This window comes from Notamacropus eugenii, chromosome 5, assembly GCF_028372415.1.
Source record: "Notamacropus eugenii isolate mMacEug1 chromosome 5, mMacEug1.pri_v2, whole genome shotgun sequence".
Taxonomy (NCBI): Eukaryota; Metazoa; Chordata; class Mammalia; order Diprotodontia; family Macropodidae; genus Notamacropus; species Notamacropus eugenii.
Window position 1 is genome coordinate 433,838,700 of NC_092876.1, and position 25,830 is coordinate 433,864,529.

Sequence of the window (25,830 nt, forward strand, 5' to 3'; positions counted from 1 at the left end):
CCCTTGAGTATTATTTCTCTAATTTTTACTTCTATGCTCATTTCTGCAAAGAATATTTTATAGTTAGATTCATACAGTCCCTGGGTGTGTCCCAGCAGATAGACTTCCATGGATTTTGTGCCTTCTGTTAGTTATTTTTAACGGAATTTCTCTTTTCATCTCTTCCTGCTGCGTTTTGATTATTATATATAGAAATCCTTACTTATTTTATATCTTGCAACTTTGCTGAAACTTATTTTATTTAATATTTTAGTTTTCTCTCCAGGATTCTTTAAGTACACCGTCATATAATCTTTAAAAAAGTAGTAATTTTACTTCCTCTTTGCTTATGCTTATTTCTTCCATTCTTTTTAGTAATGATATAATAACTAGCATTTCTGTAGTACTTTAAATTTTGCTAAAGACTTTACAGATATCTCATTTCATCCTCACCACAACCCTAGGAGGTAGGTGCAGTTATCCCCATTTTACAAATGAAGAAACTAAGGCAAAAAGCTTAAAAGATTTGCCCAAGGTCACACAGCTGGTAAGTGTCTGAGGCAGAATCTGGGCTTAGTTCTTTCAGAATCTAGCTCTAATGCTCTGTCCACTCTGCCACCTAAATGTCTTTTTTTTTAAGCTACCCTTTTCTTGTCGTATTGTTCTAGCTGGCATTTGTAGCACTATTAAATAACAGTGATGATAATGGGCATCTGAAGGTTTTTGACCAGAATGAAGATGCAGTGTTATTTTTGCATGCTGAATATTAATCTAATAGTGGTATGAGGGTTTGAGGAAGACAAAATTAGAAGCAGGAAGTCCTATTAGGAGCTATTGCATTGTGTAGTTTCTGTGAAGAGAAATAAGGACCTACACTAGGGTGGTGGCTGTAGAAACTGAAATGAAGAAAACACCATTGACAGGATCAGTGGAATCTGGTAACTGTTGATACTATGAAAGGAAAGGGAGAGGGGGGAAAAGCAAAAGTTCGTTCCAAAAGGCAAAATCTTAGCACCACCATAAGTAATGAAGTCAGGGAGGAGGAGGTCTAGAGGCAAAGATGCTGTAAGTTTCATTTTGTAGTCCTTTTCTTTGTAAAAATCACAGGATCACAAGATGTTAGAGTTGAAATGGACCTCAAAGGCCATCTAGTCCAAATTCTTGTGCCTGACCAAGAACTCTCTCTGTAGCATCTCTATGGGCCATCGGGCCTCTGCTTAATGGAGCAGAGTAAGAATCCTAGTTCCTCATAGTAACCCACATTTAGGAAGTATTTGTGTGGCACTCTTATTTTTCACAATTTTTATTTTCATTTAAAATTTTGTTCTAAAATATGGAAACATTAGAAACATCTGTTGTTCAGGTGCTACTTTCCCATAGAAAAGGAAGTATAAATAGAGAATGCCTGGAAACAATTGTTTTAATGTGATGTGTGCATAATTTTCAATTACATATTTAGTAGCTGTTAACAAACTGGTGTTAAGCCTTCAAAATTATTGCTACTGGCTTAGTTTCTGAAAGAAATGGCTGTTTACAGATTTTAGCTAATATATTGTTTAGGAGACTTGAAAAGACTTAGGAACCAGTGCAGTGAAGTGAGCAGAACCAGGAGAACCATTTATACAATAACAATACTGTAGAGACAAACAACTTCGAAAGAATTAAGAACTTTAATCAGCCCAGTGGTCAGCCATGATTCCAGAGGACCCGTGATGAAGTATGTTAGCCATCTCTGACGCAGAGGTGAAAGAAAGGGGTGCCTATTGAGATGTATTTTTTTTGACATGGCCAATTTGGCCATGTTTTTATTTGACTATGCATGTTACAAAGATGGGGGGGCATTGTGTTTTTTTCAGTGAGGAGAATGAAAGGGAAAGAGAATAGATTTGTTAACTAAAAAAATTGAAGGGGAAAAAAAGAAGAAAACCTTGGATGCAAGGGGAGGATGAATCTGGGAGTAGAGACTTAAGACGGAGCACAGTTGAGGCAAGAGGGGATGAGGATCTCCGCCATGGAAGAGTTGTGTGAATGGAGAAAAAAGATGGTACATTAAGAAAAATAAGTAGAAACAGAGTTATGTGGAGTGAGTGCACGTGAGGATGACACCCATGCCTGGGTAAGTGGGAGGATGCTGGTACCCTCGACAATTAGAGGAAAGTAGGGGAAAGACAGTGAATTCTGTTGGGGATATGTTGTGTTTGAAATGTCTTACAAGATGTTTTGACATGCCAAAAAGGAGGTTTGTGATATGAGACCAGCTTAGAAGATAGATTAGGATTAATATATAGATCTGGGAATCACATGGATAAAGATGATAATTCAACTCATGGGAGCTAATGAACCAAGCAAGATAGTCTAGAGGGAGAAGAGAAGAGGGCCCAAAGCAGACTCTCTAGGAACTTTTGTGGTTAATGGAGTTAATCTATATGAAGATATATCAAAAGAGACTGAGAAGGAGTACTCATCCAGTCTGGAAGAAAACCAGGAGAGAACACGGTCAGGAAAATCTCTAGAAAAGGGAGTATTCAGGAGTAGAGGGTTCAAGACACCAGGTTAATAGAATCCGTTTGTTTTATGTTGCAATAGAAGTCACTCGAGTGAGGCAGTGGAGAGAGCACTGGGCCTGGAGTCAGGAAGATGCACCTTTGTGGACTCAGATCTGGGCTCAGATAATTAGTAGCTGTGTGACCCTAGGCAGTCACTTTATTTACCCTGTTTGTCTCAGTTTCCTCATCAGTAAAATGAGCTGGAGAAGGAAATGGCAAGCCATTCCAGTATATTTGCCCAGAGAAGCCCAACAGGTTATGGAGAATCAGATATGACTTAACAACAGGAAACACTAACCCCCACGAGGGACCTTAGAAGTCAACTTGTTCAGGGGTTTTTAACTTTTTTGTGTCATGGACTCCTCAGAATAATGTTTTTAAATGCATAAAGTAATAACACATAGGATTACAAAGGGAACCAGTATTGAAATATAGTTATCAAAATAGAGAAAGAAGAAAAAGTTTACAAAACTCACATTAAGAACCCGTCATTTGATTGTTCTTCCACCCAGTCCTGCCCCTTACTTTTCACATGAGGACACTGAGACTCAGAGAGGTGAAAGGAGTTGTCCGTTAGCAGTAGATAACGAGCAGAGCCATGCTTTGAATCCAAATTCAGTGGGCTTTCCACTTGCCTGTTCTTCCCTGTGCTCTGATTTTTATAATGACAATGTATAATCACAGCTTATTTCCATAGCTAATTAAATGCATGCCTTTATAGTTTTGTTATCCTTAGCATTCATTACTCTGAGCATTTTTTTAGTTGAGCTTATTGGAAAGTATTTCTTGATGAGTTACTATTTCCATGGGAATGAGCCATATACCATATTAAATTACTGACTAGGACTAATGTCTCTTGTAAAATTTAGGGTCATAATCAAGGATTTCCTAATGCTGAAACCATTCAGCATTAAATGATGATTAAATCATTAAATGATGCTCCTGTGTATTGGCAACTTTTTTTTTTTTGGCAATAAGTAGCTTTTAATGCTCTTACAATTGAAGCTGCTTTTTAACCTACTAAAATGTATACATTTTGCTTTTGTGTGTATATGATGTACATGTACACTTCATATGTTATTTTTTCATCATCAGAATACCTCCATGTAAAGGCACAAATGAAGAAACCCAGAAGGCTCTAGATCGAGCTCTTCTCGATTGCACTTTCCGATTGCAAGGTAGAAACAACCGTACATGGGTGGCAGAATTAGTGTTTGCAAATTGTCCACTTAGTAGCACTTCTACCAGAGAACAAGGTGAGTTCCATATATTTTGTGTGAATTTTGATAAATTTGTAAACTTTGATTTGCCGATTATCAACCATTTTTTACTCTTAATATCTCAGGACCAACAAGGCATGTTTACTTGACATATGAAAATTTGTTGTCTGAACCTGTTGGTGGCCGAAAGGTTGTTGAGATGTTCCTTAATGACTGGAATAGTATTGCACGGTTATATGAATGTGTGTTAGAGTTTGCACGGTCTCTACCAGGTAAGTAAGATTTTTCTATTTTTTTTAGCTTATTTTTATTTTTGTGTATGTTGTAACCTTACTTCCTTTTCTCTCTTATCTGTCCACTAGACATACCCGCGCATCTAAATATTTTCTCAGAAGTCCGTGTCTATAATTATCGCAAGCTTATCTTATGCTATGGAACCACCAAGGGAAGCTCAGTGAGTGATCAAGTCCTTGTTATCATAGCTGTGGGTTTTTGCATGCATTCAGAAAGTAGAAAATCTAAAGTTTCTTTCTTATAGTAGGAGAATTACAAATATAAGAAAGACACCTGAGGCTTACCTACCTATGGGCAAGTGACTTAACCTCTTTGGAACTTAATTTCCTCTTCTGTAAGATGAGTGGGTTGGACTAGATGGCCCTTTGACACCTCATCTCTAGACCTATGATCCTATGACCTTTTTTGACTTAAAGAGTCATTTACTTATAAAGGATATACACTTTGATTTAACAAAATAAAATTTCGCAAAGTATAAAATTCTGTATTTCAAGTACTTTCTTTACCTAAATAGTGCCAAAAATAGGTTTCTCCTTAGCTTTCCAATTTAGAATACTTCATCAATAAAATAGGTGACTGAATACTCTTGAGGAAGATTTCATTATGTTTCCTTAAGTTTGTATGGATCCTCTCAGCAAATAATTGTAGTGGTAGTAGTAGTAGTAATAATAATAGCTAATGCCTAGATGATGCTTTAAGGTTTGCAGAACAATTAAAAAAAGGTCTTATTTGCCTATCCTGACTCTGGGAGTTAAGTACTGTCATTATCCCTATTTTTAAAGTAACTAAAGCCTAGAAACACTGAATGACTTTGCCAAGGTCACACAACTATTACATTTAGGAAGAGGATTTGAATCAAGGTCTATACAGACTCTAGGTCCAGCATTCTTTCTGTACTACATTGCTTTTCATTTCTGCTTTTCACTGGGAAAAATTAAATTCATTGAGCAGAGAAAATAGTTTTATGTTGTTAATTATGCACTCATATGCACGCATACATCCATTTCCAGTAGGTATCTATAATTTTTTTCTTCTTTTCTGTTTACCTTTTGACTTATTGCAGTTTTTAGTTTTATGAACATCAATTCAGAAGTGGGCAAGACAAATAGTTTTATAGTAACTATTATAGAGGAGGTTTGAGTATTTTATGGTTATAAATAGCCTATAAATGTCCCAAATAGTGGTATTTCTTTTGTTTTTAAAGTTCTGACACTAAGCAGATTTGATGAAATCTTGCAGAATTGGTGAAAATACTATTTTAACTAAGAGGGCACTTTTTTTTGTCACTTAAAATTTCTTTTTTTCCATACGTAAACTTAAGGCTATACATATTTTTGCATTAAAATTCAGTGTCCCCACTTCATGATAGTCTCTCTAAGCATGAGAGAATGGGTTTTGAGATATTCAAGGAAATCTAATATCAACCACATGGGCATGTCTTATGGCAGTAATCAATAAATTTCCTTGGTTTTAAGTGCTCTCTGGCCCTTTAGAATAAGGCTGAAAAGATTGTTTCAGTTCAGAAGGGAAACTGGTCAAGCTCAGATACTGTTTTAGACGTAACATTGGATAGAAAATTTGTCTTTGGTGCCTTCTGTCCTCAGTAATTTTTCCTCTGCAAAATTTGGCTGTCTCAGAAGTTGGTTTATTAATACTTCACCAGCTGTCCTGACTTACGAAGCCCTCTCATCTTAAGTGTCTTAGTATTTTACTGAGAACTTATTCAGCATGTGAAAGCTGTGACTCCTACATATAGATCTTAGGTTTTCTACCTTTCTCCTTGTCTTTGCTATGGCTTTTCTTTAGCCTAATCTAACTGAACAGCTCTTAGGTTCTGAAATTTGTGTTCTTTGTTATTTAGATTAGCATTCAGTGGAACTCTTCACATCAGAAATTTAATATTTCATTGGGAACCGTTGGTCCAAATTCAGGTTGCAGTAACTGTCACAATACTATCCTCCATCAGCTCCAGGAGATGTTCAACAAAACCCCAAATGTGGTCCAGTTATTACAGGTAACCAGTTTAACTTCCTGGGATTGAACAAAAGTCAGGGTTGTATGCAAAATTGTTCATAAATTCAGGAGGAATACATTTGACCGTTGGGGATTATTTGCGAACTTTTTTATTTTAAAACAGCACCAGGTGCTTGATTTGTTTGATGTCTCATCATGAGTTTTAGATACTGTCAAAGGGGAGTTTTGATGGATAGTATCAGAAGGGCCTTAGAAATACAACTTCCATCTTCTAGAATGAAATCTGAAGGTAGCAAATGCCATACACTGCATGCCAGTGTATGTGTTGATGATCATTTAGCTTTTCTCAATTTGCTTTTTTCTTATAGGTACTTTTTGATACTCAAGCTCCATTAAATGCCATCAATAAGCTCCCAACTGTGCCAATGTTAGGCCTGACACAACGGACTAATACTGCCTACCAGTGCTTCTCGATTCTGCCTCAGTCATCCACTCACATCAGGCTGGCTTTTAGAAATATGTATTGTATCGATATATACTGCCGGAGTAGGGGTGTTGTGGCCATACGTGATGGAGCCTACAGTCTTTTTGACAACAGTAAGATAGTTGAAGGTTTTTATCCAGCACCAGGACTAAAGGTAATAGTCTTAAGTATTTTACTATATTAAATATGTGAGAAAACATTTAAATGTGCTGAGACATCCTTTGCAGAAGAAAATAATTTATTAAATTTTTTTTCTAAAAAACCTATTGAAAAATTATTCCAGCTACTTAATTGATCTATTCTGTGACTTCATTCTAGGAACAAACTTGCCAAAGATAATGGGAGTTTTGTTAAAGTTACGTGTCTGCTTGCCTTTTGTGGCCGTCCTTTTCTTGTCTTTTAGAAATAACTTTTTTTCATTAAAATGAAGTGACAAAAAATGTCATGTCCTTAATTTCTCTTTTATCTGATTAGGGAATGTCATTGAAAAGAATGGTGCTTCCCATTAGAATACTTTAGAAAGCATTCACCCTACCTTCCTGGTAACTTACATCAGGAAGGAGGATTTTATTTAGGTGGGTTTAATTCGATTCACCAAACTTTTAACAAGTGTGTACTACGTGCCAGTTGTAGTAGTTCTGGTGCCAGCATTGCCTAGTGATTAGAGGGCTAAAGTTGGAGCCAGGAAAAAGACCTACATTCCAGTTGTACCTCTGTCACCTGCTAGCTGTGTGACTGGACAGGTCACTTAACTTTCAGTGCTTTTAGACAACTAAGACTGTATTCTAGAGAAGAAACCAAAGAGGGTTCCCTCATTCAGGAACTCCCTATGTCTTTGAAGTCATGGCTCCAGCACTGTGTCTATCCCTGTTTGTTGGGTATTGGGGCTACAAAGACAAAAGAAGAAATTGTTCTGCTTTCCAGGAAATTTGCATTCTACTGGAAAAGGTTTACTGACACTCACTTTTGTTCTGTTTGAATGCTAATGCCTCTCGGGGGCACCAGGAAGGATGTTAAACGAACTTTAGAAGTCATGCCCAATGTGACTTGCTGCCATGAAAACTTTTCTATCTCCTGGTTCTAGTCAAACTAACTATGATGGATAAAAAGGAGGAAAATATCACTTAACAATGTTGTTCCACTATCCCTCTATTGTGTACTCTCTCTTTAAAAAAGAAAGAATTTTTCAAGTTACTCATCAGTTCATATATTGTTAGGGCTAGTAGGATCTTTAAAGATCATCTAATCCAACCAACCATTTTACAGATCAGGCCTCTCAGACCTTGCCAAGGTAACCGCAGTCTAGGGTGTACTTAGATCTCAGTTATGTGACCTCCCCAAGGATTTTTCAGGTCTGAAAATACTAAATTGCTGCAACAATTTTATTTTAAATACATTTAAAAGCTACATACATTTAAAAGCTTCCTACTTCCTTCTCTTCAAGTGATAATGACAGTACGCCTTTTGGACATTTCTGCTACCAGTTCTGAGATTTAAGTGTTTCAGGTTGTGGATTTAATATAAGAAAGGCTTCCCCTTTGGGCCAAGGATATCCAGTCTAGTCTGTTGACTGATTTTTAGGTATTTTTAAAATAAAAAAAGTTTTTAAATAAATGCAAAACATTTTAAACAGTGCATTTCTGTGTATCTGCAGACATTCCTGAACATGTTCGTCGATAGCAATCAAGATGCACGAAGACGATCTGTAAATGAAGATGATAACCCCCCTTCTCCAATAGGGGGTGATATGATGGATTCCTTAATATCACAGCTACAGTCCCAGCCCCCACCCCAACAACAGGTAATGTGCTAACAGTTTAAAAATATACCCACGTCATCCAATTTTTTTCCCTGAAATCCAGTCTTATTTGAATAGGAGCTTAAATATATCTTATAACATTAAAGCTTAAAAAAAAGATCTGTTTTATTCTTTGGGGTTGGCTCACGATAAGATAGTAATTTACAAATTCTAAGCCTATGCATCAGTTCAAAATTTTTCCTCTCATCAGAAATTTGTTTCAGGTATACAGTTGGCCTCACAGTACAGTGTTTTTTAATTATAGACACCCACAGGCAGAGTACTATTTATGTCTGGTCAGACAAGCTTGACCTTGGTACAATAGCAGAAATCAAATGCCAGGCCATCTTTCCAGAAGGGAAGCCATCCTTTACTGATGCAATTCACAGAGGATCCCTCTGCTTCGAGGTGTTCCCCTTGAAGAAGCATCAGAGTATTGCTGTTTTAGGCTGTGTCCTACTGGTTGCCTGCATTGCTTTACCTCTATTTAAATAATGGGACTAGACAACATGACTACTTTCAATTTATGACCTTGGACCAGTCATATCTCTGTGTTTTAACAGTTTCCTCTTCTAAAGTGGTTGGACTAGATGGACCTCTGAAGTCCCTTTTAGCTCTAGACATTATGATCTCAGATTAAATAGCAGACCCCAGATAATAATAGCTAGCATTTATATAGCAGTTTGCAAAACACTTTACAAACTTTTGGTCCGCAAAACAACCCTGGGAGGTAGGTGTTATTTTTAATCCCCATTTCACAGCTGAAAAAACAAATAGGCAAAGGCTGGATTTCAACTCCGGTCTTCTTGACTCCTGGTCCCTTTGTCCTGTCTCTTGTACCACCAGTGGTCTCCTACAGGTTGTGCGGTTTATAAGCATGTTACAAAGGCGGAAGAAAATTATTTCTATCCATTGCAAGGAAATCCCAACATGCTTCAGTTAGCTATAATCATTTAAAACCAATAAACTTTCAGCTGGTTGTCCTTAACACTCAACCTTGATTAAAAATTGACGTATATTCTGCTGGCTACTCTGTAGCGGAATGAATTCTTCATATTCTGGATACTTAATTATGTTACCATTGTAGATCAACTTCTTTTTAAAATTTGCTAGTTTCTTTTTATCCTAATTGTACACACTTCCCTGAAGAGTCTTCAAAGTTTCTTTGTTGAATTTTTACATGAATATAATTTTCATTCCCAGCAGGAAGCAGGACATTACCCTTATTAGCATCAGTCAGTTAATAAGTTTTTATTAAGTGACTACTGTATGCCAGGCACTGTGCTAAGCACTAGAAATACAGAGAAAGATAAAAGACAGCCCCTCCTCCAAGGAGTTCATTGCCTGATGGGGAAAACAACATTCAAATAGCTAAACAAACAGGTATGTACAGGATAAGTTGGAAATAACCAACAGAGGAAGGCATTAGAATTAAGAGGAATCAGGAAAATCTTTAAGTAGAAAGTGGAATTTTATCTGGAACTTGAAGGAGGCTGGGAGATAGAGATGACGAAGGAGAATAAGCACAGACAGGAGGGATAGCCACTGAAAATGCCCAGAGGCAGAAAAAGGAGTTGTCTTGCTCAAGGAACAGCAAGTAGCCCAGTTGCATGGATTATAGAGTACTGGAGGAGGGGGAGATTGCAAGAGAACTGGAAGCAGGGAAATGGCTTATGATGGGCTTTAAACACTAAGCAGAGGGTTTTATAGTTGTTCCTAGAGGTAATAGGGAGCCAGCCACTACGGTCTGTTGAGGTGTGTGTGGCAAGGGGCTGAGGGGGGTGACATGATCCAGAGCTATGCTTTAGGACAGTCACTGACAGTTGAATGGAGGATGTTACTGGAGAAGAGAGAGACTTGTAGCATTCAAAGCAACTCTGGATGCAGTAGTCCAGTCTTGAACTTATAAGGGTTATGGTACTGTCAGAGCAGAAAAGGGGCATGTACAAGATGTTATTATGAGGGTAAACAGATTGGATTTGGAGAATGAGAGAAAGTGCAGAGTAGGGGATGACATGTGGGTTCCAAGTTTGTGGGATGGGGAAAATGGGGATCCCCTAAATAATCAAAAGATGATGGGTTCAGTTTTAGACCTGTTCAGTATAAGAAATCTACAATTTGAGATGCCTGAAAAACCAGTGAAGCTGTGAGTCTGAAGGTCAGCAAAAGGTTATGGCTAGATAAATAGATTTGAAATCATCAGCATAGATATCTTAAGTGAATCCATAGGAACTGATAGGATCACCAAGTAAAATAGCGTCTAGAGGGAGAAGAGGAACCAGAGTAGAGCCTTGTGAGGCTCCCATAGTGAGTGGGAGTGACCTGTCACAAAAACCTAGAGAGAAGAGGAGGGTGATTGACCATGTCAGAGGCTGCAGAGAAGCCAAGAAGAATAAGGATGGACAAAAGTCCATTAGAATCAGTGCTTCTAGTTTAATGAGGAGATCAGAGAGTTAAGAGAAGGAGGAAAAGAATTGGAGGTGCATAATGCAGACATCTTTCTCTGGGCATTTAGCTACAAAAGGAAAAGATAGGGCATAATTGCCATCAAGGATGGATGGATCAAGTAAAGGTTTTTTGAATGGGATAGACATGACATGTTCTTAATCAGGAGAGAAGCAGCCAGTAGACAAGATTGAAGATAAGTTGAGAGAGCAGGGATGATGGATGGAACAATCTGCCAGAGAAGGTGGGAAAGATTGAGATCAGTTGGGCACATGGTGAGAAGGGCCACTTCTTCATGGATGACAGAGATGAAAGTAAAGATATTGGCAGAAGGTGTCAGTGATGTGAGGTAAAGAGGAAGGGAGCGTGAGGGGAGTGGAAGCCAAGGGAGGTTTGAGGGGCAGTGAAAACATTTGGAAGAGCTGCTGTGGTGAGTGGGGATAGTAAGTTAATCAGGAAGGGTTAAAAGGATTGCTTAGTAGCAGTGCGGACTTGGTTGAGGTTATGTGGAATAAATTTGTAGTAGACCCAGTTGTGATTTTTTCCAGCTTCGTTCAACAGCAGGTGGTGGGAGGGATCCGAGGCTGAGACTTGAGAGGACAAGAACGATAATATCAGTAATCGTTCCTTAGAGGAAGGACAGACAACATGGAAAAAGGAGGAAAGCGTTAGCTAGTAGGATTCACAGGAGTGCAATTACTGGATAGCTGCCCCGAAATTTGATTCATTTTCCTCTGTGGAAAAGATCCACAGGAAACTAGAGGGAAGTTGGAGCCCAGAAAGGGAGGCTACTGAGTCCTCAGGCACATCGACTGTGTCCTACATAATCTAATTTGTAGATGTATCTAGGAGTTCCTATTTCGGTGAAACCACAGGTCTAAACCCTGGTGTTACTCTATGTAATAACAGTTCTATAATTTTTTTTAAAAAAGAAGGGAGAAGGGGAAAACGTTACTAATTTTAGGCTAGAGCATTAAAACCATGATTGAGGAGCAGAGGGTAAAAAAATTAAAATGCATTGGGAATATGCTAAATTGCCTTAATTTAAAGTAGTATTATTAGTTGCCAGAAAGATCGGTACATATTCTGTTTGCTGAGAACCGTATGTACATTTGTTTTTGAGCTAGTGAAAGTTATAGAACTAGATAAGAAGAACAGTGAGTTTGAAATGAACTTAGCAGCCATTTAATAAATCCATCCATAAACCTCAATGTCCAGTCTCTACTTGAATATCTTCATTGAGGGGGAAATATTCCTCCATCCTGTGAAAGCCCCTTCCACTGTCAAAGAGCTCCAACTGTTAGAAAATTTTTCTTGAAATCAAAACTAAATTTGTTTCTCTTCAACTTCCCCTTGCCTCTGTTTTTCCTGATGGAGCCACTGAACAATTTTAATCCCTTTTCCACATACTTCAAGTAGTTGAGGCAGCTATCGTATCACACCCCCAGCCCCAGTTCGGTCTTCCCTTCTCCAGGCTAAACATCCCCAAGTCTTTCAGTTGATCCTCCTATTGACATGATGGATCCTGTGGTACAGACTCAAAATTCCTTACCCTCTTGGTTGGCTTCCTTGTATGTTCTTCATCTTATCAGTGTCCTTGAAATGGGCCACCTAGAATGAAATAAAATTCTCCAGATAGTCCAAGGATGAGGTTGGAAAGGGGAAAAATAGAACTTAGTGAAGAGAAGGAGGGTGGGGAAAGAGAGAGAGAAGTCTCTGTTGTACTAGGGATGATAGGCATTCTAGCCATATCAGAGTCAAATTGGGAAAAAAATAGATTAGTTTCATAATGATGATGTGTAAGACTATCCTTTTCCCCTCCCATTTAAGAAGGGTTTTATTTTTTGGGGTTTTTTTTGTTTGAAAGGTTTTTACAAATCTGAAAAGAAATTTTTTTAAATAAGTGCTTGTTCATTTGAAGTTAATATTAATTAGTTGGACAGTTTCATATTTGTGTGGGCTTTTATTGATTAGGCCTGAGTTTTATGCCAACTTTTATTTTTCAATTTTATTTTTAAACTTTTAGCCATTTCCAAAGCAGCCAGGGTCATCAGGAGCTTATCCTCTTACTTCACCACCTACATCTTATCATAGTACTGTCAACCAGTCTCCTTCCATGATGCACACACAATCCCCGGGTAAGATATCACCCATATTATTATGTTTTGCCTTTGAGTAATTTTATTAAAAGCAGTCATTGGCGTTGGTAAGTGGTCGTTGCATTGGTAAGCAGTAAACTAGCTTTTAGTATTATTTGCCTTAGTCATGTTTTGTTATTTGTCACTCAGTGTCTCCTTCCTGCTGAGCGATCTGTTCTTCCTTTGCATCATTTATTTAAGCTCTATTGCTTATTTCTTTGTTATTTGAATATTTAAAATATATATAATGATCCTCCACTGAAGTAGTACTCATGTGTGACAGTTAATCTTCTGTACCAAGTTGCAAAGGCATCAAATTCTGGCCCAGCAGTGGACAAGTAGCCAGAGAACCAGTTTGAGATAAGGCTTATCAGCAGAAAGTTGGCTACCAGGAATGACTTTTTTATTATCATAGACATTCAGTAGTCTGTAGGAATCATAATCTAGATCTGTGGAGCAGGTAGCTACGCTAATAAAATGATACATCTCTTTAATTAGTGAAGTATATGTAGTATATTGAAAGCTCATCAGTGATTAATTTTCCCGTGATTAGGAAATTTGCATGCTGCCAGTTCACCTAGTGGTGCTTTGAGAGCTCCATCACCAGCATCATTTGTTCCAACTCCTCCCCCTTCCTCACATGGAATCTCTATAGGACCAGGGGCCAGCTTTGCCAGTCCACATGGTAAGTTCTCGTATAGAAACCAGTGATATAAGTAGAAGATTTTTCTGAAACTATGCATTTAGGAACAAATTCAGACTGATACACAAAGCCAGAAAAGAACTATACTTGGTATGTTTGTAGAAGACAATTTCTGATCCCATGTTTTAAAGTGTCTTCCTAAGAATGTTTACAAGAAGATGACATTTTCAGACCCAGCCAATTTATGCATTTGTTTTACTTGACTACTTACTTGTAAGAAATGAGGGCTCTTTTATTTTACGGTGAAGAGTTGTGGAAAGATGGGAGTGGAGGGTTAATGATAATGATACCCAAAAAAGAGAAAGTAAAGAGCATCAATAAAACATTTAGAAAGTACACAGAAGAGAGCCAAAGGAAGTTAGGGAGACAGACTTGTAGGACAGTATTGGTATGACCATGTTAAACTTAATTTGTACTTCTGAAAAATAAAAAGCTGTAATATATTACACATCCATGGTTTCATATAGAAGCTTCTTTTTCTGTTCTTTTTTCAAGGAAATGTTCATGTTTATTGTTGTTGGTCAAGTTCATAATAAAGAAATAATTAAGTTGATCCATATCATTCAGAAAGATGCTGCTGTTTGCCACATCATAATCTATCACATTAGCAAATCGAATGTTTGCCAAATGAAGAAAATCTTAGTCATTCTTTTTTCAGTTTTGTCGGTCTTTCCTTGGTGTAATAAAACATATCCAAGAAAACTGGAAGTTTAATTTCAGTTGATTAGTCAACAGTTATTTATTGAGCATCTGCTGTATACATAACATGCAGTAGTGGAAAAAGCACTGAACAGAGAATCCAAAGGCATGGGCTGTAGTCCCAAACTTCCCATTTCTTTGCTGTATAATCTTGAATATAGACTCCTCAGCTTCATAAGGTGGTTATGTGGATCAAAAGACCTATATATAAAAGCACCTTGTAAATCTAAAGTATCCTGTAACCATAAGTATTATATATGTGTGCTAGATGGTATAAAGGATAGAAAAGAATGTAAAATAAGGTCTCTAGTCCTCTGGAGCCTATTTTAATGTGCTCTTTAGGTCTAGTGAGTTAATTTTGTAAGGTGTTGATATTATTGCATAAAGCGTATACCCTTTCTGTATGATGGTGGTGAAGCCAGATGTTACTCCATCTGGTAAATTACATATAATAGATTCTGAAGCGGCTTGCTAGGATGTAGTGGTCTTCACTTGAAATGTAATGTTAAAGGAAAAAAAATTGAGTAGCCATTAATATCTTTGTTCTGAAAAGAAAACTTTAAGGATCATCATGGGTGTTGAGCCAGGGATAGATTTCAATTTTTTTTTTTTTTAGCCTTTTGTTTGAACACTTTCTCAGTATAATGGAAACAGGAATAATTTTGCAATTCGTACAGGTACCATTGATCCTAGTTCACCATATACTATGGTGTCACCAAGTGGAAGAGCAGGAAATTGGCCAGGATCTCCTCAAGTGTCTGGTCCTTCACCAGCAACACGAATGCCTGGAATGTCACCAGCCAACCCATCTCTACATTCTCCTGTTCCAGATGCTTCTCATTCCCCTCGGGCTGGAACAAGTAAATCTCATCACGTTATTTTGCATAGATTAATGTCTTTTGTTAATGTTATCTTTTTTGCTTTCATACTAATCAATTGAATACATTATGTCTTCACATTTAAAAGAATTCAAATATGATACCAAAAGCTTATTATTCCTAACTTATGTAACCACTTTTTATAAAGAGTTTCTAAATAAATCATTTTTAAGTCCTTTTATGTTCAACTGAAAATTTGAAGGTCAAAAGAGGTCAGTAATATCTGATGGTACAGTGCCATAAAATATGACCCATCCATGCTCTTTGTTGTCATTCAGTCACGTCTGGTGCTTCATGACACCTTATTGGGGTTTTCTTGGCAGAAATATTGGAACAGTTTGCCATTTCCTTCTCCAGATTATTTTACAGATGAGGAAACTGAGGCAAACAGGGTTAAGTGACTTGCCCAGAGTCCCACAGCTAGTAAGTGTATGAGGTTAGATCTGAACTCAGGAAGAAGAGTCTTTTTGACTCTAGGTTTGGCACTCTGTCCACTGTGCCACTTAGCTGCCCTATCCATGCTTTATAGGAAGCAGGTTTTCAGAAGTTTTTCCAAAAATATTTGTTACTTTGTGTCTAGGTTTCTCTTAACGAGCTGGGTCTTTGTGAACTTGGACAAGTCAATTCTCTCTGAGCCTCAGTTTGCTCATCTGTAAAATGAGGGAGTCAAACTAGACGACCCAAGATCCCTTCCATCCCTAAATGTTACGATCACATGAAGATTCGATGAGCCTTTGCACTTACTTATCATTAAGTTTATACTGATTTCAGTCAGTTTGAAACATTTTTAAGCTAATGTTGTGATACTCAAGGTCGTGAATTAAAAATCTTAGTATAGTGGGCCATCTTTTGAAAATGATAACTTAGTAGCAGCCCTTTAATCATATGATAAATAGATTAATGATAGTAGCTGTTCATCAGCAACACTTTGAGAACACTTTTTAATTCAATAGAGTCAGAATAAAGTCTCAGATTTTAAACTTCTTTTTATAATTCTAAAGTTTGAGTTGTGGTATTGTCCTAACTTTACAGATTTGCTGCCACATTGAACTCTGTAACCAATGCCATTAATAGTGTACAGAATGGGGTTACTCAACCAGAAACACTCAGTTTGTTTTTTAAATAGGAAGATTGTAAAGTTGAAAATAGAAATAAATTAATATAAAATTGTCATTGAGAATTGAAATTAATTTTTTTTCAAAAGGTTCTCAAACAATGCCAACCAACATGCCTCCACCTCGTAAACTACCTCAGCGCTCTTGGGCTGCATCCATACCTACCATCCTCACTCACAGTGCCTTGAATATTTTACTTTTGCCCTCTCCTACTCCGGGACTTGTACCTGGCCTAGCTGGGAGTTACCTTTGCTCCCCACTTGAGCGATTCCTTGGATCAGTTATCATGAGACGACATCTTCAAAGGATTATTCAACAAGAAACGGTATTTGGTACTTTACATAGAATTTCACAAGCAAAATTTATTTTGAAAATTCTAAGTTGTAGGATGTGATCTTTTCCTTCTTACAGCAGAACTAAAATGATTTCCCTAATGTTATTAAGCCAGTCAGATTTAAGTACCTTTCTCTTAATATTACCGTTGTGAATGAGTTTTATTTAAGTTGTGTGTTTTGAGAAAGTGTTTTACTTATTTATTATTTGTATGTTTTCTGATCTTTGGTGTCATCCTGCAGCTTTTTGTTGTTCCTAATCACAGATGTCATCTTCAGACTTGAAGGAGTGCTTAGGCAGACTTCCCTACAGATTCTGCCATTAAGCCTTACTAAAATATGGATGTTTGCTTTTTGAAGACTTTCAAGATTCTAACAGTCTATGTGTCTATAGAAATTCCATTATTTTAAGTCAAATAAGCAATGTCAACTAAGATTGATAGTTCTTTTTACAATTTTAAACATGCTTGGGTCATGGTTACCAGGCAGGCACCTTTGGGTGTAAAACTTTTAAATAGTACATGATTAAATTTACGTAAAATTCATGACCCAGTCGAAAGGAATAAACAGTGTATTTTAAAATAGTTGTCATTTAATTGCAGCCATTTCAGTCATAGCTATTCACATTTTCAAGATGTTTAATGAGAAATTGAGATGTTAAAGTAGACTTGGCTTTTTATAGACAGTAATAACTACTTATCAAGCTCCTTATTTTGAATACAGTTCTCAGTTTATTACATGGTCTTCTTTCTGGCCTCTAGTCTCAGTATTATTCAGTTCTCCTGTAGTCTCCTATGTTAATAATTATATGAATTGTTTTGATTTTGTAGCTACAGCTAATAAACTCCAATGAACCTGGAGTAATAATGTTTAAGACTGACGCCCTTAAGTGCAGAGTTGCTCTCAGCCCCAAGACCAACCAGACTCTTCAGCTAAAAGTAACACCTGAAAATGCAGGACAGTGGAAACCAGATGAACTTCAAGTTCTGGAGAAATTCTTTGAAACAAGGGCATGTATTTAGTTTTAATCTATCCTACATTTTAAAAAATGAAATGTGACATCATGTCAGAATGAAAAATAATTGCTTTTATTTCTTTAGGTTGCAGGACCACCATTTAAAGCTAACACACTAATAGCCTTTACCAAGCTATTAGGTGCTCCGACACATATCCTCAGGGACTGTGTGCACATCATGAAACTGGAGCTGGTGAGTTGTAAGGAAAGAAGCAAAAATTGTAGTGGTGATGCTGAGCATACCACATATATGCATGTGTGGGTATATATGTATCAGCAAAAGTATGACTTGAATAAAAGCAGTAGGTCTTTTTTCTATTTCTGTGATTATTCTTCATTTACCTTTCTGCCTTTTTTCTTTTTTACCTAGAACTATTTTAGATCTAAAAATAGGAATGGGGATTATTTTGCTAAATTGCCTTTTTTGTGAGCCTAGTTAGCTTATAACTTCACCAAGGGTTTGTGGGAAGGAGTAGAAAAGTGGTACTGGTCTATATGGTGAGGAAGGCTGTGGATGTTCCAGTGGGAAGAAGACAGGCTTGGGAGAATATGGGTCCAGATCCTCCCTCCAGTGCTTACTACCTTTCTGATCCAGGACAGCACTAACCTCCCTGAGTCTCAGTTTCCTTGTCTTTAAACTGGGGGTAGGGAGGTGAACCAGATGACCTCTGAAGTCCCTACTAGCTTTTCCACCTGTGATTCTAATTCAGTAAGGGATACCTTGAGGGGATGCCTTGTAGACTACTCATCACTTCATACTACATGTATGTACATACTACATCCTACAGTACATCATGAGTGCTTTCTGCAGGGAGAGTGGAAAGGCAATGGATGCAGTGTTGATTCAGCAAAATCATTTTAAAAATTGACTCTTATCTTAAGCGATAGGAAACAGCTGGTTACATGACAGGTGCGGCAGGCTGTATATGGTCAGGATTGACTGGTTAGAGCAGAGGTAATGTGAAGGAGAAGTAAAGATGAGAAGGCAGTTCATGCAGTTACAGCAGCTGCCTTCTGACCTGTTTGACTTGGCTGTTGACTTTGGGGAAAAAATGGGAAATGAACAAAAAGAAAGTGACTGATCACTTGGAGAAATGAACTGGTGCTGGTGATGGCATTACAGTCGTGGGGCTCAGGGAAGGAAGCCCTTTATCTCTTTGCCAAGCAGAGAATCCAGGGGCAGCCCACGCTTGTCATGGAAGCTTTTCTTGTAGAATGTTAGAAGGGAGACGGATAGAAGATGACAGTGTCACTGTAGAAAGCAATTTGGGAAGCTTGGTGAGAGAATTATTGAAGCAAGATCTTCAGAGAGCACTTCTGACTGAGACCTCAGGAAGATGGCAGCTCTGTTGGCAGGACTCCTTGACTCTGCTCATGGAATCACTGCCTTAAATTTTCAAACTCCCAGTAATGGATCAGCCTTTATGAGGAAGTGACAGTGACAGTGATGGTGCTTCATTGAGCTTTGAACTTGGAGTCAGGAAAGCTATGGTCAAGGTCCTTTTTTGCCACTCCCTAAGTCTAATTGTGGGCGTCTGCTTCCGAGGACCTCAGCTATCTGTTGACTAAATTTTGGCTCTAGTGCCAAGCACATGACAAGATATTCTGAACTACCTTTTGGTTCCAACAGTCTGTGACTAAATGTGTGACACAATTTTTAAAATGTTCTGGCATCTGCTGCTAGGATAGCTCTAAAAGGGGGTGGGTGAAGGAACGGAAAAGATCCGTTTTTTTAGAGTGATCAAGAAGACACAGCTGTGGATCCGTATATCTGCTTCAGTTCAATAAACATTTCTGAAGGGCTCACTGTGTACTTCCTCTTTTCTATAAAATCTAAGAGTCTGTACATGAGAAAGTAACAAGGCAGCCTCTTTCTTACCAGTGATTTTCTGTAGGAGTTCTACTGTATAATTTCTTTCTAAATTCAACGTAGTAAAACAAAATGAAGCCTTGAACACTCATCTCAAAACAAAAGTTTCTCCCTAATATCTGACTAAATGCAGAATCTCGTGTAACACGTGAAATGGCATGACTTAAACACGGCCATGAGAGCTGCTTTGAGGAATTACTCTGTGACAAGTACGTAGCTACAATGAATTTTGTCCAGTTTGCATGCGTATTGCCTAAGGACAGCAAAAAGCAGCAAATAATGTGCTCACTTAAGGTGATAACAGTGTCCCAGAAGATATCTTGCACAAAATTCATTTAAAAGGATCACTTAGTGTACCCAGTCGATTGGGGAATGGCCAGACATATTATTTTACATGAAGATTATAAAATGCTGTTGATCTGTAAGAAATTATGAAAGAGTTAGCTTCAGAAAGGAAACCTAGGAAGACTTAAGAGTTGATGAGTAAAGTGAGAACAGCTAGGGGAATAATTTATATTACAGCAACATTGTAAAAATGAATAGTTTTGAGATCAGAATTCTGATCAATGCAGTGATCAACCATATGTCCAGAGGGTGGCTGATGAAAAATGCTGCCACCTCCTGACAGCAAAGTGATGCACTAAATACACAAAACAGACACACATTTTAGGTCAGAGCTGGTATGGAAACTTGTTTTGCATGATGTGTACTTACTGCAAGTATATTTTATTATTTTCCCCCAGGGATGGGAGAAAAAAAATAAATGTTTGATAATTGGAAAAAATTTAATTACAATTTTTTAAAAAGGAATCTTTATCAAATGCAAGGTTCTCTGAACATTTTTACATCTGATATTGTGCTAATTGCAACTTTCTCTCTAGTGGAGCTTTGGAAGTCTTAGAGCAGCTAACCATGGTTAAACTTTTCATCAACACTTTTCCTTCTTTTGAGATAGTGATTCACACATGTTGTTGCCCTGACCAAGTTTTCAGGCTAGTTGGACGTCCTGATCAAGATGTACTGTTTAAAGATAAAAATCTCAAGATTTTACTTCTAGGCATGAATAGATAAGATAATTATATATAAATCCATAATTAAGTTCTCATATGGTCAGTTCATAAAAATATAGAAAATAACATAATTTTGTGATCTTATAATGAATGTTTGAAGTAGTCTGCAAGATTAGAACATCTAATGCCAAATTGAGATACCGTACTGAATACCATTATATGAATATATATATATATGTACACCAATATACTGAATACCATAGCCTTATCAGTTAACTTTCTTTTTATTTCTTTTTATTTCTAAATATAGTTCCCTGATCAAGCTACACAATTGAAGTGGAATGTGCAATTCTGTCTCACAATCCCTCCTAGTGCACCACCTATTGCACCCCCTGGGACACCTGCTGTAGTACTCAAATCCAAAATGCTTTTTTTTGTAAGTATTATCCATTATCTGAATTAAAAGTGATTTAGAGGTAAATGAGGTATTTTTGTGGTGACTAAGTTTTCTACACTTTGAAATCTTGAATTTTGTGTGTCAGGTCCAGATTATTCAATCAATAATCTTCTGTTTCCTTACCTTGACCTATTCAATTTTTGCAATCTGTCTTGTGTCTCCATGACTGTACTGAAATAGCTTTCTCAAGTCACGATCTCCTTATTTCCAAATCCCTCTCCTCTAATTACACTCTGTTCCTTGCACATTCCCACCCTTCCCTTGACTTCCTCATTTGCCATTTTTATGTCTCTCTCTCTCTCTCTCTCTCTCACACACACACACACACGCACACACGCTCACACACACACACACACACACGCGCGCACACACACACACACGGGGTTTTTTTTTTGGTAATTTCCTACTCATTCCTCAAAACTTCTAGTACTGTATTTCTAGGTGCCTCCTGGATAACTCCACCAGAATACCCTAGCAGTCCAAGTAGTTTTACTTGTTTTACAATTAGATTTTAAGCTGTTGGAGAGCAGATGTATCGTATGTATCTTTCTGTCCCCAGTGCCTCTCAGTGAATGTTAGAATGTTTGCACTTAATTATTTTGCGACCAGGTATGGGAAGGGGTCTTGCAGTAGTTAATTTAGACATTACCTCTCTAAAGCAAATTACCTTGGCAAGAAAGTAAAGAATTCAAGTTTACATCCAGTATCTCATTTCTATGTATACTAAATAGCAACTTTTAAAAATTAAGACAGTTACTCTCTTACCTCATTAAATGTGTTAATTCTTTGTTTTCTGTGTTTTCTGTATTGCCTACAGCTTCAGCTAACTCAGAAAACGTCAGTACCTCCCCAGGAACCTGTTAGCATTATTGTTCCGATTATTTATGACATGGCTTCAGGTACAACACAACAGGCAGACATTCCCCGACAGCAGAATTCTTCTGTTGCTGCACCCATGATGGTCAGCAACATTCTAAAGAGGTTTGCAGAGATGAATCCACCGCGACAAGGTACATGAGCAGTTAGATGGTGTTGTGTTACATGGGTCTTAAGATTCTGATGAGAAAGCGCCCTCCTCCTCACCTTCCTTTGTTGTGACCCCCTTAATGTCTGCTTTCACTTTATCTCCTTCCTCACTTGTTATTTTTGTTCATTTCTCTGCTGCCAAGATTTTACTTTTGTTCATAATTTAATAATGGGACTGTCCCCATTGCTGCTCCCAGAAAGTTTTATGTATAGCACGTGTTGCTAGAGAACTGTAGTTAGAACAACAAAATTCTCCATAGTCCTGCTTCCCCCAGCATTGATACTTGCTCTGTAACTCACAAAGTTGAAATGCATGTTTATCCTATTTCATGGCTGATGAATAACAAATTAATAGAATTATCTTTAAAAGTTCTGTATATTCAAATGTTTTGTGAAGAATAAAAGCTGATACAACCAGCGTCACTGCTGTATGGGCTTCTTATGTAAGTGTCAGGTTGGGTGCAAGTGAACATTTTCACCAAGTGCTCAGTGAAGCTCTCAGACCTAACCTTTTCACGGAAACCAGAATGTTATTAAATGTCAAACCCCTTTAATTTTTACTACATATGGTAGCATGCAATTTAAAATTTTTGACTTTTCTGGCAATGTTAAATTTTGTTTAAAAAATTTTTTTTAAATTCAGAAGGGGGAACTTTCCTCCATTTGGCTCATCCTAAAGAAGATTCTCTTTAATCTGAATAGGATAGCAATTTACAGTTTGAAATGAAGTAAAATTGTTCTCCAAAAAGATTATATTCAGTATATTTTTAGTTAAGGTTACTTATCAGAGAATTTCTAGGAGTAAGAATCATCGAAGAAATTTTACTTTATTATCGGTTTTTTTTTTCACGTGGTTTCCCATATTATGCATGCTCATGAGTAGGGGATTGAGAGGAGGTGTTTTTCATCCAGCAGTAGCACAGTAGCTTCTCCTTACTTCTTCAGTTTTAGCTGAATTAGAACTTGTCAGAAATCCAGTAGTGGCAGGGAGAGCTGTGCTTGTTTATGGCAATACTTCCTCAACTTTCACATTGCCCTCTTCATTTCTTCCTTTGGCTTCTCACCTCTTTGGGCGAAAACTAGAATGCTTCAGGAGTCAAGGTTGAACGTTATCAGAGTATTTGACCTAATAACAATTCTCATTTTTCACAGGCTGATGAGTGGCATTACTATATTTTGTAGAATTTAGAATTATGCTTCCTTAGGGAGGGGGCGGGGGGTAGGGGTAATAATTTCAACCTGTATTAACTGAGCAAGCTTTTCCACCTAGAGTGATGACTTTTCAGTGAACGACAAAAAATTATGCACTAGGATTCATGAAGATAAATGGAAGCTAGAACATTTTTGGTGTTTAGAAATTGCTTGCATTCTGGAGGGGAATTTTTAAAATTATAATTTAGTTAAGCTTTCACATTCCAATTTCTTTTATCTAGTTTTCCATTTCTATGGATTAAAAATTAAATTTAAAGTAACCAAAAATCATTGTCTCAGTAGTACAGCTTAACCATATCTAATGCTTGATTCCAATTTCTTTCAGGGTGTTATATGTGTGAAAGTAGATTATTCTGTATAAATAGCTGCATTCTTTGACTAATGTATTATTATATATATATAACTGACCAAATTAAGATCAGGGAGACTGACAGTTTCTGATTTGTTTGGCCAGAGCAAGTCAGGGAGGTGGGGGTACAGAAAAACATTAAACAATACGTCCCAACCTCAAAACATTTCTTGTATTTGCATTTTTGGTTAAAGTCCCTTCTCAGAGACTTTTAATGAATATACCACTTTTATTGAAGAAATCTCAGTTTTGATACAAAGACTTCACTTAGAGAATATTTGTGTATCTTTAAAACTACTGTAACTGAGAAGAATGGCTATTTACCTGAAATTTTATTGAAAATCCTGGTGGATTTCCTAGGCAATGCTAGTAGGCTTTTAAACAAGATCTGGCATCAAACACGTTGATGTTGTAGGAAAGGAATCAACACCTAAGATAAATAACCCTTTTCTTTGCTAGGTTCAAAGGATAGAAACAAGTACAGCTTTAAAACCTGTTAATGCCTAATTGAGGCAAAGGTTTGACTAGGCACAATTTTCAGTGTTGATAACATTACTCAGTACCTTTATAAATTAACTAGATGTGAATTGACTAGAAATTTCTTCCAAACCCCAGTTATCACCTTATAGCTAATACCTATAATCTGGGCAATTAAAAATTAAGTTTCTTTAATTTTCCAGTTTCTTATTTTACAAGTTAAACACTACCCCCACCACCAGTTGTGTTAAGATCCTCTTTCCTGTGTTGCGAATAGCTAATGAACATTTTTCTCTGTTACAGGTGAATGCACAATATTCCCAGCTGTTCGTGATTTAATGGCTAATCTTACACTGCCCCCTGGTGGGCGTCCATAGACACTATTGTTTTTAAACAAGGCTGAAAAATGAAACAACAAAAAAAAATCTGAACTAAACCTTCAGTTTAAAAAAGAAAAAGGACATTTTGACATGATTTTTTTTTAAGAGATAAATATACTAAACTGGCAAAAAAAAAACTTTCAGGGATGCACTTCTTTCATCAAAATGCGCATCAACCTTTTTGTACAGTGATCTTGTATAGTGTGTTTAAATGGGACACATTTCAAACTAGATTATATAGGTCAGTGTCAGCTTGCCAGTAATAGGTTTAATATTCTGTTTTATACTACAAAAATTATGAAAAATGCCAAATTTGTTTATTTAATTGTTTTCTTATGTTTTGGGTGTAACAGTCTTTTTTTTTTTTTAAAGGCAGGTCTGTCATTTTGAATACTGTAAAACTGTGATAAACTTTATATTGAAGCTGTATTTTAATATGACCGCTTTGAATCCTTACGTGAAAATGTTCTGGGACTTGTTATAAACATATCCCAAGGAAGCAATATTTAATAAAACTAGGTTAAAAAAAGAATAATAGTACTAATGTGTGTGTATAAACTCTATATAAGCTCAGTTCCTCCCATGACCTTTAACTTGGTGGGAGTATTCATTTGCAATAATATTTGACTGAAATGTGACTACAAGTACTTGATTTTGTACACTTCGGAGCTGAGCCACTTTCCTTCTCTTTGAACGTTCATGGCTTCTCATAGTTTATCTTCACCAAGTCAGGGCCCTTTTTTGTAGGGCTTGAGTGGGTAGAACACAAATTGTGAGTACTACATGTAACCATAGTTTATAAGTACTGCAGTAATATTTTTTATCCATTGAGAAAATGAAAAATTTCCCATTGGATAAAATTAGTTCACAAGATATTTTGCCATGGCATTAGTGGGAAATACTCTATTTCTGAAATCAAGAAATAGCATTAAGATGTTGCAGCCTTGGAAGAAATTTCCTTTATTTCACTCAGTCACCCCCCCTCCCCCCAACCTGAATCCTTTTGTGCTCTTGCCATGATATAGTAGGTGGTAGGTTACTTTACTTTTCTGACTAACTTGAGAATTTATCTGAAAGGAAGGAGAACTTCTGGTGATTTGACACAGGGAAAATTTAGAAATGGTATTATGCTGAATTAACTAATCAACATAAGAACTTCCTGTATAATTTTTAATAATTTGTCTAATTCTGTTTTTTAAATTACATAGGTTGATTGGGCTTCCATCGCTACTAAATACCCAAATTCCAGCATGCCACCTGTTGTGACTCACATTTCATGAGAAGCATAGTCCCATCTGCTTCTTCTCACTCTTTGATCTCCATTACGTTCTGAGTCAGATTCAAGACCTTTCCTTTGTCTTCCTTCTAAGGCTTTCTTTTACTTTCGCCTCCTGATAGTGCAGTGCTTCTTACCCAACTTGAGGCTATT

At 37.1% G+C, this 25,830-nt stretch overlaps 1 protein-coding gene across 1 annotated transcript in view; it reads left to right on the forward strand.

The window, feature by feature from the left end:
• The window catches only part of MED14 (mediator complex subunit 14), a 61,397-nt gene extending 36,567 nt beyond the window's left edge, over window positions 1-24,830 (forward strand). The window contains exons 17-31 of the mRNA XM_072615150.1: window positions 3,621-3,781; window positions 3,871-4,017; window positions 4,108-4,199; window positions 5,901-6,053; window positions 6,382-6,651; window positions 8,152-8,298; window positions 12,767-12,878; window positions 13,432-13,563; window positions 14,958-15,140; window positions 16,363-16,598; window positions 17,436-17,615; window positions 17,706-17,813; window positions 20,811-20,936; window positions 21,775-21,967; window positions 24,325-24,830. Of these exons, the coding sequence (XP_072471251.1) occupies window positions 3,621-3,781; window positions 3,871-4,017; window positions 4,108-4,199; window positions 5,901-6,053; window positions 6,382-6,651; window positions 8,152-8,298; window positions 12,767-12,878; window positions 13,432-13,563; window positions 14,958-15,140; window positions 16,363-16,598; window positions 17,436-17,615; window positions 17,706-17,813; window positions 20,811-20,936; window positions 21,775-21,967; window positions 24,325-24,398 (2,314 nt within the window). The 3' untranslated portion in view covers window positions 24,399-24,830. The remainder of the gene's footprint in view (window positions 1-3,620; window positions 3,782-3,870; window positions 4,018-4,107; window positions 4,200-5,900; window positions 6,054-6,381; window positions 6,652-8,151; window positions 8,299-12,766; window positions 12,879-13,431; window positions 13,564-14,957; window positions 15,141-16,362; window positions 16,599-17,435; window positions 17,616-17,705; window positions 17,814-20,810; window positions 20,937-21,774; window positions 21,968-24,324) is intronic.
• The last annotated feature ends 1,000 nt before the right edge of the window (window positions 24,831-25,830 follow it).